This window comes from Lepisosteus platostomus, chromosome 1 (genome assembly GCF_059453375.1).
Source record: "Lepisosteus platostomus isolate fLepPlt1 chromosome 1, fLepPlt1.hap1, whole genome shotgun sequence".
Lineage (NCBI taxonomy): Eukaryota > Metazoa > Chordata > Actinopteri > Semionotiformes > Lepisosteidae > Lepisosteus > Lepisosteus platostomus.
In genome coordinates, this window is record NC_142611.1 from 71,784,866 (window position 1) to 71,797,537 (window position 12,672).

The 12,672-nt window shown below is 34.1% G+C and overlaps 1 protein-coding gene across 11 annotated transcripts in view; it reads right to left on the reverse strand.

The window, feature by feature from the left end:
• Positions 1 to 12,672, reverse strand: part of slit2 (slit homolog 2 (Drosophila)) — a 164,687-nt gene that overhangs the window by 59,270 nt on the left and 92,745 nt on the right. For 7 of the 11 annotated variants that reach the window (XM_088636460.1, XM_088636440.1, XM_088636424.1 and 4 more), the window contains exons 6-10: positions 6,177 to 6,248; positions 4,441 to 4,512; positions 3,170 to 3,333; positions 2,688 to 2,699; positions 1,031 to 1,163 (exon numbers count right to left, since the gene is read on the reverse strand). In XM_088636460.1, coding sequence (XP_088492586.1) covers positions 1,031 to 1,163; positions 2,688 to 2,699; positions 3,170 to 3,333; positions 4,441 to 4,512; positions 6,177 to 6,248 — 453 coding nt within the window. The remainder of the gene's footprint in view (positions 1 to 1,030; positions 1,164 to 2,687; positions 2,700 to 3,169; positions 3,334 to 4,440; positions 4,513 to 6,176; positions 6,249 to 12,672) is intronic. The other 4 variants (XM_088636432.1, XM_088636517.1, XM_088636488.1 and 1 more) reach the window with 1 other exon arrangement.

Below are 12,672 nucleotides of genomic sequence, written 5' to 3' on the forward strand. Positions count from 1 at the left end.
CTTATATGATCAGTTCAATTGCTTGCAATTTCTGTCAACCCTAGGTCTCAGTCTCAAAAGGTTTTTCACATTGTACTCCTATGGGCCTTCTTATGTATATCCCTAAAATTAAAACAATATTTCCATAAATTAATTCAAACACTAAAATTTGTACTTATATTTAATTGATAATACCAGAAATCTGGTTATACTCAAGTGTAAATAACAAGTTAAATGCTTCTGGTATAACTTGCATTTCACAGTCAGATGCACAAGATATTTGTGTAAGCAATTACAATGCCTGGTTTTGTTTGTCCTTGTGCTGTTGTTATTACAAATAACAAAACTTAACAATAACAGCAATGCCCAAACAATGAGAAAAACTAGAAACAAACATGCTACTTAAAAGCATAAAAATGACAAGCTGTAAAAGGGTACTTGCAACACAAACATCACTCCAGAAAACCAATTACTCTGATGTCATTTATCAGAAGAAAGTAAAATATTTGTCACTGTATTAAGCAATAAGTACTGAAAAAAATAAGCCTACGTATTACACAGTACTGTCTCATATTTATAATTTATTTAGTCTCTTAATATCCTTAAAACACATAGAACAGCTGTACTTTCAATTGAATTTGTAATGTGCTGTTTCTGGCTCAGAGAATAAATCTCTAAGAAATATTCAGTCCTTGTAAAATGAATATGGTTGTAAAGCAAAAGAGAAAAAGAATCGTCCCACATAGACTAAGAAAACTGAACCTGGGTTAAGACAAGTTAAGGATTAACTGAAAGAGGTGGAAGGTTTATTTGTGACTTCATTCATCAACTGCTCTTTTAGTTTAACTTTAAAATACACTGCTGCCCTAATAATCACAGAGTTGTTGGTATTTATTTGGTCTTATAATATTTGCTCTGAAAATGAAAACCTATAGCGTCCAAGTTAGATCTTTGAAACGGTCATATGAGCTCTTCTTTTTCTTCATAGCACCAATAAAAAAACCCAAAACTTATTCAAGCACAAATGAAAACGACAAACGGAAAGACTTACATTTCCGTAATGGTTTCGGGGAGGTTTGTTGGAATCTCGGTCAGACCTTTTCCACGACAGTCCACAATATTGTTGCTGCATGTGCAGGAATCCGGACACTGTAGAACACTGCAGGATGGAGAAGACTGTTGACCTGTGAGGGAGAAGGAGAAACCACATTGAGCCTCCCTGCTACACGTTCAGATAGGGACGCTCCACATGATAATATCCAGCCAACCATTTATTATTGGAAAATTGCTAATTCCTGGAAATGTTCATGGCAACTTGGAACCTATCCTGGAAACAAAGGGTGCAAAGCTAAACTACGCTCTGGAAAGGATATTCACATATAAAAAATAAAACAAAGGTTCACTTGACACAATAGACCACTGAATAATACTTGTACTTTTAAACATACACGAGCCAACGGCATTCAAAAACACAGAGACACTACAGCTGGCTACAGAAGAATGCAAAAGAAAATCAAATAAAATAAATAATGGGAATTATACTCAGAAGAATATGCACAGTAGCCACCTCAGTCAAGACAATAATTACAATACAGGGCTCCCCAAGTGAGGAGTTTGGAATGTTTACAAGAGCGCTTTTCTGATCTTTTCTTAGGCAGTGTCCAGTGAAAACCTAAACTTTATTTCAAGAACATGGAAGAAATTTTGAAAGGGGATAAAACTATGCAATCTCTTGTGCCTGTGTGTCCAGGGCTATAACTCCAATCAGCATGGCTCAGTTTGGGCAAGCATAACTGTCTACTGAAAGAAAATTAGGTAGGTCCTTATCAGATGCTTATTTGCAGTGAGATGTCTTCACTTTTGACTATTTCAAAGTGGGCTTTTTCCAAGCCTCTCATCTGGAACATGACACCTTACTAAACAAATCTGCTTATTAGATGAAGTGCCCATGTTTTATAATGAAAAAGTACATATTGTATATTACACTCTGTATCCTATGTTGTAAAAACATATACATCTGAAACATGTACATCTTAAAGGCCTTTAACTTTTATTATATTAACCTTTGTTGTTGCAGTTTTTAATTAAAAAATACATATTTTTGAACCTAGAATCCACAGTTATAAATGCATGAGACACTGTACATTATTAAATGTGTGTTTACCTGATTGCTCAAAATTGGGTTTTATATGCTCCAAATTACGGGTTATATACAGTACTTATTAAAATATATGTATTGTAACAGGTAATTTGTAATGATGGTTTTCTGTATTTTTTTATTTTACAAATGCCAATGCTACAACTGAAAAGGCAAAGCAAATAAATTAATTATACCTGAAGAAGGCTCCACAGCCGAAACATTGTGTTTCCTTTATTTTCTTTTCAGCATGGAATAAACCTGTTACCTGTTCCTTTTGCAGCCTACGCATTCTGACACAGTGCCCTACTTGAAATAAATTAATTGATGTTTGTTTTATACCAAAAAAAGTAGATTAGGTGTATAGACTGCAGATCAAATGTAAAGGAGTTCAGAAAAACTTAAAATGTATCTGCGTACGACATTACCTCTTGCCATTTTAAGCACATGCAAATATTATGCATGTTTTGACACATCCTTGATATAATAGAAAAACACTTTTTATAGCAAATGTAAACAACAATGAAGCCTTCAGCTTAATTCCTGTCTTGAAATAAATGTGTCAACTTGCCTTCCTCGTCATCTTGAAAGCATGGATGAGAAAATACAAACAATATTAAACCATTAATGCATATTTCCGAGTCAAGAAATGTTGCCAAGCCTTTTTGCTGCATGTAAAAACAGCACTTTTGTACATTGAGGTAACACCAAGAAATGTGAAGCACTTCGTAAATCTTGTTTGGCATCCGAATAAACTGACAAACCTTTTGTCCAGATGCCAAAGTTCACTAAGAATATTAACATAAAAAATATTTTGCAGAGCCGTGAAGAAAAGATCTTCTTCTTATTTTAAAATCTTTCAGAAACTGAAGCCTATGAAGGCCATTTCAAAATACTTTATAATTTTATTTCCTGTTCTCCAGAATAAGAAATGCAACCAAACTCATCAACACACACACAGAGCAGCTACTGCTCAAGCAGCTACTAAATAGCAACATGTGTGAATTCCAAAGCTAAAGACTGCTCCTGAGATCAGGAAAATTAAATTCTTACCAGAGCATACAAATTCTTTCTTTTGCACCTCAGCAACATTGTGACCCCTCAGGTGGCTGGGTCCCATGCATTGTGTGTAGAGCCCGACTCGCGGCCTCTGACGTAGCCAATCAGAAAGCCAGGCCACATTACAGTCACAGTAGAGGTGGTTAGAATGAAGGCGACTAAGTGGGGACAAAACAAATCAATATGGGCAAATTACAAATGTGCAGAGCTGATGCAGTTTCACCTACAGGATACGGGAGTGAGGAGCCACTAATGAGGAATCAATCTTTTAATCTTTTCTACAAATTTCACTGTGCTTGTCATGCCCATGTACATTTTAGTTAACAGCAGCTTGACAGCAGCCTTTTAGTTAAAGAGTAATTAATAAAAGTTAAGGTTGTTGTTACAAAATCGATTGCTCTAGCATGATATTGCAAACTCAGCAGAATGGGCACAGGGCCACAGATAAATAAATACAATTCAATAAACAAGAAAAAAAGGTATATTGGTTATCAACAGAAAGACAACACAACTAAGATCGAACTATTTCAGTCTTTATATACTGTACCTCTAAATCTAGTTTTTTTTTAATACTTAAAAATCTATTTAATGGACGCATTTTCATTTTCTGATGAACAATGCTGAATAACGGTTCAATATAAAATAGATATATTTTGTGACTTCCCCTTTTTTTAATTCAAACTCAGAAAATAGATTGGGTCCTTCAACCCTCGTGCTCTACAGTCAGCACCATTTCCTGAAATTAAAAACGGTCCAAACAGCAGGACTTTGGAAAGGTGTCTTTGTATTATCTGGGACCTTCACAAGATCATGGCTCCTTTCCAAGCAGTAAAAAGCTCTTTGCTATTAATAAAATATTGGACCCTTGTATTCACTAAATTAGTTAAATTACTTTAGATCGGCTTTTATGTTTTTCCACAAAGTAAAAGAAAGGACATGCAATACTATAAATCAAACTCTTACTCTCAGCATTCTCTTTGACACAGTAATGTCATTTCAGACCCTTTCAGCTGATGCACTCAATCCTAACCAAATAACCATAATGGATATTAAATCACAGGACCTAGTCCAGAATGCTAATTATACATTAGGAGGATCATCTAAGCCTCAGAGAAGGTTAATCAGCAGTTGAATTTTACATACATCTACATGTAAAATTCTTAGTCTGGCAAACAGAACTTTGGAAGCAGCTTACTTTGATTTTCATTCTGAACACGTGTTTTTATTCACTATTTTTTACAACCAGAATACTAAAAGGAACTTACAAAGTCCTGAGCTTGGGCATATGGTTGAAGCTTGCAACAGAGAGGCGGGTGATGTTGTTGTTATTAAGTGTGCTGTGAAATGGCAAAAATAAAAATGTTGTTACATACCAAACCTCATCAGGAAAAAGAGCTATACATAAGCATTCATTACAGACCTTGTAGGAAATACAGGATGCAAAATTCATATTGACAGCTAAAGTATTAGATATGTAACCTTTGCATGAAATATATCAGAAACCTTTTACTTTTTTTAAATTGAAATCTTATTTTTAAATCAAAATGATTTTCCATAAATGATGTATATGACGTGAAAACACTGCTTTTATTGAATGAATTTCATTTTCATGAATAGTGATTTACTTTAAATAAGACACAACACACTGGTAAGTGCATGCACATTCAACTACAGTACTGTATATAAGGCAAATACAAAATACTTAATTATGTGTTTCTTTCAAGCATTAGTAATTACTCACACTCATAAGATATATGACTAGATATAAGTTATTTGAAAACAAACTTTCTCTTTCAATTAAATCTTTGCTTAACATTTTTTCTGATTCTAAATAAAATAGAAAAATATGCTATTTGAATATACTGGTTGAGCTGGTTTAGAATGGCACAATTACTATATTTTCAGTAAGTACTGCAGTGCTGCAGAGAAAGGTTTTATGAGCTGAAAAAGCTCTAAAGGGTAATTAGCTCTTTCTTATAAATCACGCTATTGCAGTTCTCTTTTATTAAAAATGGTAACTAACATGTGCTAAGTTTGTAGACTTTTTTCCCTTTTCTGATTTCAAATTCAAATTTTCAAATTCTGTCCTTAACAGGGATTTACTGCTAATGGAATGCTATGTAGAGAAGAATGACTATGCCAGATGAAGATTAAAAAAACACATTTCTTTTCTTATAAAACAGGAATAATTAGTTCCGTGTTTTCCTAGTATAATTTGAATAAGAGGAAATGTATATCATAAGACGTAGTAAGGAGGTATATTAATAAAGTCATTTATTTACATTTACAGACACAAAAGAGAAATTTCCTTATTTTAAAATCAATCTGCTTTACAGCTACTGTACAGTATATATACAGCTATTTATTTACAGTCTCACCTAGAACTAAAAATTGCATTTAATAAGATCCTTGTAAGTTGTTGGTGAAAATTTATTTATTTAAGCATTAGTAAATGGTGTAACTAGGGCACAAACAATTATTTCATACATTTATTTTGCTAAAGAATATGATCCACTGAATGGCAAGGCCATACTACAAATGAAATGTGAAGAATATTTCTGAAGGTTTATGAATTTTGGGTCTCACGATCACACTGATCACAAAGGGCATATTTTATCTAACTTCATTCAAAAGTCTCACTTTAACTTCCTTTTTTTACAATTTTTGGAAATTATTCTGTAGTTATGAACACATTTCACCTTCACTGCATAATGTTATCAACTGAAATTCATCGGACACACTAAGCTGGAATAAAAATAAAATAATTTAGTGAGTCCACTACATGGTATCAGGACCTGGACCTTTATTCATCTTATGGAAATCTGAGCCTCACTTCATATTTATCCCTTATAGAATAATGAAAAGGAAAGGACATGTGAAAACATTACTTTCCTTCCCTTTTCCAATCATACAGACAGAACAGCCCAGTGTTACCAGAATAAATGCTCTGAGCATCAGATAGTGTCTTTTTGTAAAGACAGAGAAAAGGAGCAGTACTCACAGCACTTCCAGGTCGCGCAGAGCCCTGAACGCCCCATCCTCGATACAGCTGATCTGGTTGTAATCCAGTTGCCTGTTAAACAGATTAGGAGGATAAACGAAAAGGAGATGAACATTAGCAGTGATATGTGCTGCAAAGCTTCCTAGAGGCTTTACAGTGGCAGCCACACTGACTGAGCCCCGATCACAGACCACACTCAAACTGGCTCTCACTGTCACAGACGATTCTGGCCTTAATGCTGCCTCTGAAATCTCTTTTTCCTCAACTGTCTGCGCAAAACAGCAGCAGCTCAGGAAAAGCACCAGTAAATAATAACTGCACCTTATATTAAATGCCAAAGGAACGCAATTTCATTACATCAAGAAAAGCTATCCATTAAAAGCTCTCAGCGTCATCTCGCTGAAACAATTTCATTAAGGTAAAGGACTGTAAATCACTTAATGTCACACGCATCCCCTTGGTGACCTAGCAGAATCCATTTATCAGAGGCACCCAGCTGCATGTTAATTCTGCTATCCTCTGCAAGAAGAAGCAAGCCATTCAGATTTGTCTTTAAATCTTTGAGCTCAATAGACTTTTACAGTAATTATTCTATACCAAATTCTATAGCAAACCAGTACTGCGGAAATAGCTGTATCACTGTAACTCTGCTGAGACAAAGGAAAGCAAAACACACCTTCAGGAAAATAAAAAAATATATATATAAATGGTAGGTTTTATTGGGACTGTTTCAAGAAATACTCTAATAATGTAGTTTTCTGTGACATTGCACTTAATATTCAAACGTGTTAAAAATGTCAGGATGGCATTACCATAAAGAACAGCAATAACATTGTTTTTTTAATCTGGAAGAGTGATATACAGTATACAGTATAAATTAAATTATTGCATGTAGAAACAACTTATCTATATTGTAAATTCATAAATAGATTAATACAATATTTTCACATTTTTAAGATGCTATAACTACATTATTAATAGTATTAATACTCCAGTTTCTTTTAATATAAGACATGAGTGCTTGTAGCAATTCACTCTTGAAAGCTTTATTATTATCTCTTTACATCTTATTGTGCCATTACCTAAAGTATTCACTGTTGCAGTGAATACAAGTATTCAAATTGCAGTGTCCAGATGTGCAAAGCTGGTATCCAAAAAGAATGTAGCCTGTAATTTCTGCCAAAGGTATCTCTACCACACATTGACTCCAGGGGGGTGAATACTTATGAAATCAGTTATTTTCTGTTTTATATTTCTAACTCATTTAAGAGGATTTTGTTTTTACTTTGACATTATAGAGTGTTCTGTGTCAATCAATGGCAAAAACACAACACCATAAAATTTTAAAAGGTCCAAGGGGGACAAAATGAATTAAGCACCTCACCATGAAAGATTCTATCAAATAAAGGATAATTCTACAAATGAGACAATTATTATTTTAGAGCTACAAAACATTTTCCCGTATCACTTCATTCTACTCTAAATGGTTAAAATAATTTGAAAAAACTAAGAGCAGCTTACATTGTAAAATGATTAAAATGGGACACGTACCAATAAAAACTAAGCAAACTGGCAAATTGTTATTTTTTCTCTCTTAAATCACATATTGAACAAGTTTGTTTCTTTGTACCTGACATTCCCAACCAATTTCCATGTTTAAATTACATTTAAACATATTTGAAATATGTGGGTTAAGTGGGTTTACATTTTAATTAGCTGGATTAAAACCATCAGCTCTCACAACAGACATGACTACATACCAACTAATGTAAAATATATACATATTTTTAAAGTTAAAAGACTTTGATCTGTGGTTCAGTTGAAAATGAACTTCACTGACATATATTTATATTTGAAGATGATGATTTATGGATTCGATTGCATCACATTTCTGGGAGGTTTGTAAAAGTAAAAACTAGGCTCCTCAATAGGACATTCATACTGTAGATGACTGTTTATGTTAGAGGCAATGCTGCAGCAATAAACAACACCCTTAAAACCCCAAAGAGCTATGCACAAGATTAACTTCGCAAATAATTTAGTTAATGGGCTCTTTATTTTTTCTGCCATAAAATATATCTACTGTGTTTTTTTTCCTGAACTCGCCCATCAATTTATCAAAGCGCTAAAAGAACAACAGTGGCATAAACTGCTCCCCAGACACAACCCAAAAGAAAAATTGTTTCTTGACAAATTGAAAAAAATCTTTTAATATTATCTAATTTGCTTAATGTGGTCTGCAGGTTAATTAGGATAAGCACTAATATATACGTTTTTGTCCATATCTCATTATCCTTTGCTGTCAATATATAAATCACTGTACTAATCTGCAAAATCATCACCTGCCCCTTCTTTAAAGGAGTCTATGTCTCTTGAGAATATTTAGAGGAGCTGTCCATGGTGATATTAAGCATCCTACTATTTCTGGAATTTCTCCTTTCATTTGCAGTAGTAAGATCCTGGCATAATCTCAGGTGCCCTGTGAACTGAAAATGTTTAAGAGGATTACATGACTCCTGTATTCTTTTTCAAGTCAGCCTTTATGTTACATGCCTAAAGCTTTATGGATAGTCCAGTGCAGACGTACTGTGGTGTTTGATTTACAATAGTCTGTTGAGATACTTTCCTTTCTGAAAATTGGCTTATCTAAACTAGATACAAATTATCCTACTTAAAATTAAGTGTATAGTACAAAACAATAATATATCCTATTTTTCTAATTCAGATGATTAGGACAATTAGTACTGCTTTACTATTATTAATAGTGACTGAAACTCAGTGAAGAGTAATGACAAACAGACTGAAATGTTTTGAAACAGAAATAGCAGTACAAATTTTTCTTTCGGGTTTTTAGGGGGACGTAGCCCTAAAACAAGCTATTTTCATGAATATCTGAATTAGTGAACTCACCACAGAACATTATTCCATCCTGTCTTGGAATAAAAGTTATACTTAGTGTGTTATTTCACTTTATTTTAAGCTCCATCAGTTTTAAACTATTTTGTCGTGCAGCATGAGGATGAGCTGCCTAAAAAGATAAATGTCAAGACAAAACATGCAACAAGGAATTGTAATCTATCTTGATATATGACTGTATGCAGACATTTTTTTACAGGCCTACTTCTTTTGGGTAGCATGGCATAGTGGTTACCAGTGTCTTAAGTTCAACTCCTGGGGTGCTATCTGTGTGGGGTTTGTATGTTCTCTCCATGTTCGCATGGGTTTCCTCCAGGTGCTCCAGTTTCCTCCCACAGTCCAAAGACATACTGGTAACTTAATTGGCTTCTGGGAAAACCGGCCCTGCTGTGAGTGTGTGAGTTTGTGTCTTTTGTGTCTCCCTTGCGGTGGCTAACATCCCACCCAGGGTTTAATCTTCCTTGCCCCTGTTGCTTATGATGTTAGGCTCTGTCTACCTCAGCGACCCTGTACTGAATTTCTTCTGCCTCACAGAAAAGAAGATGTTGAAGAATCACATCCTCTTCCCTTTGTTTTATAGTAGAGAGTAGTTTATTGCCATATGTACAGTATACAGACATTGGAATTCAAAATCGCGCTGATCTCTGGGGGCATATGCAGTACAACAGACAACACCACATAATGGAGACAGTACATTACAAACATTATAAATAATAACAACAAGAACAATAAATATCTTGTGGGACAATAAATATGTATAAGTGAGAAAAAAAACATGGTAGACCATGCAAAATGTGCATAGTGCAGATGTGTATTGAGTCTGAGGCATTGCAGTAAGCTGTTGAGGATGTGTACTGCAGTGGGATAGAAGCTGTTTTTGAGTCTGGTGGTCCGTGCTTTAATTGTGCAATTTGTATATGATCAACCTGTATTGCGCACTGTATGTCTGTATAGACTTTGTATTGAAGTTGAATCCAAACGCCTAAATAGTGGAAGCCTTTATTAATCACATTATATGTGGTTTAATGTTGTATAGTATAAAGTCTGGGAACCTCAAAATGTTTTTCTATTATTCCTACAATATGACTTATGGATATATTGACAGGCATTTTTTTGTTATTTTTACAGCATAAGCAATTCAAGAAAGAATCGACCAAAACAAGGACAACTAACAATTACAAGAATTGGTATTAAAGGGCTACTCATAATATAAAGTATAATCATTCATAATCTAAAATGTTGAGCTCAGGGCTTGATCAGGGGTAGTGCAATGGTTAGGAATCAGGACCTACAACTGGAAAGCTTTAGGTACAAATCCCATGTGAGGTACTGGTAAGGCAATAATACCCTTGAGCAAGGTAATTCATTCAGATTGCTTCAGTAACAAAGATGTCCAGCAGTACAAATGTAACATAAGATATAAGATAATGTTGTCAGCCCAATAAATTATTAAATCTCAAAACAACCTGATACATAGAATTCAACTATTGAGAAAACATAATAATACAAAAACTCAAAAGCATAACAAAAATACTGTTTATGTATTGTACAGATCATGGTTAAAATGTGTTTACTAAATTGCTCAAAAATAACAAAGCAACTTTCTTTATCTTATGAGACAATTTTAGTTATAATACACAGCAATATATTGGTTTGTTTACTTTTAGGTGAGATCATTAGATAAAGCTGAATGTATTTTATATTGTAGCAAAACGCTTCATTTTAAACAGCCATAACCCTGGGGTTATTCATAAAAATAGATGGTGTGTCCGGGACATTCCATTTAGAACACATGGATGGCCATTTCACCTCAATCATAAAACAACAGCCAGGCATGTTAAAAGTAAGTTAAAAGTGATAGAAAATGACAACCAAGTGTCAAGCAACCAACAGAAGAAATTAAGCAGATGTAAGTCTTCAAAACTGAGGACTGAGCAAACAACAAAATGTGCTGAGGAAACAACTTCTGGATCTCAAATTAATATCACAGAAAAGCAAAGAAGGAATAAAACTCCACTAAAGAACTTATTATGCTAAGAGTGGAGCTTCTAAAAAACACAAAGCAAATATTTGAAGTGTCTGCAAAACAGAGAAATCACATTTGGCACTATTAATGCAGAGATGATCATAACTGGTCATTTTCATGTGTCTCAAAATATGAGTGAAATCATCACTGATATAAAATCTCCATAATTGTACTTTACACTCTGACATGTCCTATAGGACCCTATGGATACCTATGGATACTTTATGGATACTGTACATATGATACAGAATATGGTATACAGGTAAAAAAGGAGGTAATACAAACATTGCAGCTCAACCTCTTCTTTAGCTTGGGTTGTGTTAGTTGGGAGATTCACTCCTACAGTACTTTCTTGGCCACAGCTTTCGAAATAACATCTCAAATAAAACACATGGAGGGCTTGGGAGGATAGTAACTTCTGTTCACTACAGCTACATTGTCACACTCCTCCGTTATTCTACCGCGGCCCCTTAAAGAAGGCGTTCTTCCCAGTTAAACACCTAACCACTCACCTTCCTGGTTTACCACCACACCTCTAATCATTGTGTGATTTTGATTATCAGTGCTCAGTATTTGGGTTCCTACCCAGGGTTGAGCTCAGGCATCCCTTCAGTTTGTGGATTTTTAGTTTAAGTACTTTGGCTTTCGGACTCGGTTTTCTACCGCATTATTATTCGGATTGAATCTTCGGCACTTTCGGTTGGCAATTCTCTATTTCTTTGCATACGCTCTGCATAGGATTCAACTACAACTTCACCCCTGAATCCTAACATATGTACTCTATTTAATCTATACATTAAAGTTTAAAATACATAAAAGACATACAATTTTAGTAATTTAATAATTTATCCACATTAATGCGCAAAATATATTGAAATCACAAATAAACAGATTGGAAAGAGGTGTTACCATTTATTCTGTTGATTAAATATATTAACTAACATTACATATTGATAAAAAGACAAATATGTATCAAAGAAATAAATATATCAACAAAATGATGAATAAATGTTTTTCACGGTTAAAAAGGGATTTTAGAAATGGTTAGAGAAACCAAAAGAAATACTGAAATGGGGGCTAAAATAATTAATAAAAAGTATTATAACAGCAAAGCAACCACAAAAAAAATGAAGTAAGATGTAAAGAGGACAATAATATAAAATCTTTTACAATGAAAAGTAAATGGCCGATGTACTAAATGAGTATTTCACTAGGGATGAAATATTGGTATTGATAAAGGATGGAATAAAATGTATAGTTACTACTAAGTGAGCTAAATGGACTGAATGACCTCCTCTCATCTGTAACCTTACTTATGGTTTTATGTTCTGAGACTATACCCATCTTTAACAAGACAAGTGTTCTCTTTCTTTGATCAGGAAAAACACGATGAAGTATGAAATGTCAAAATAATGGAAAGTCCACAAGGAATACGAACAGCCAACAGCATAACAAAAATACTATATCTCACTTGTCCTGACTTTTTTCCCTTTTGATAAAAGCTAAAAGCTCTTTAGGAAATAAGGAACACACAGCACCATTACTGCAATAAAG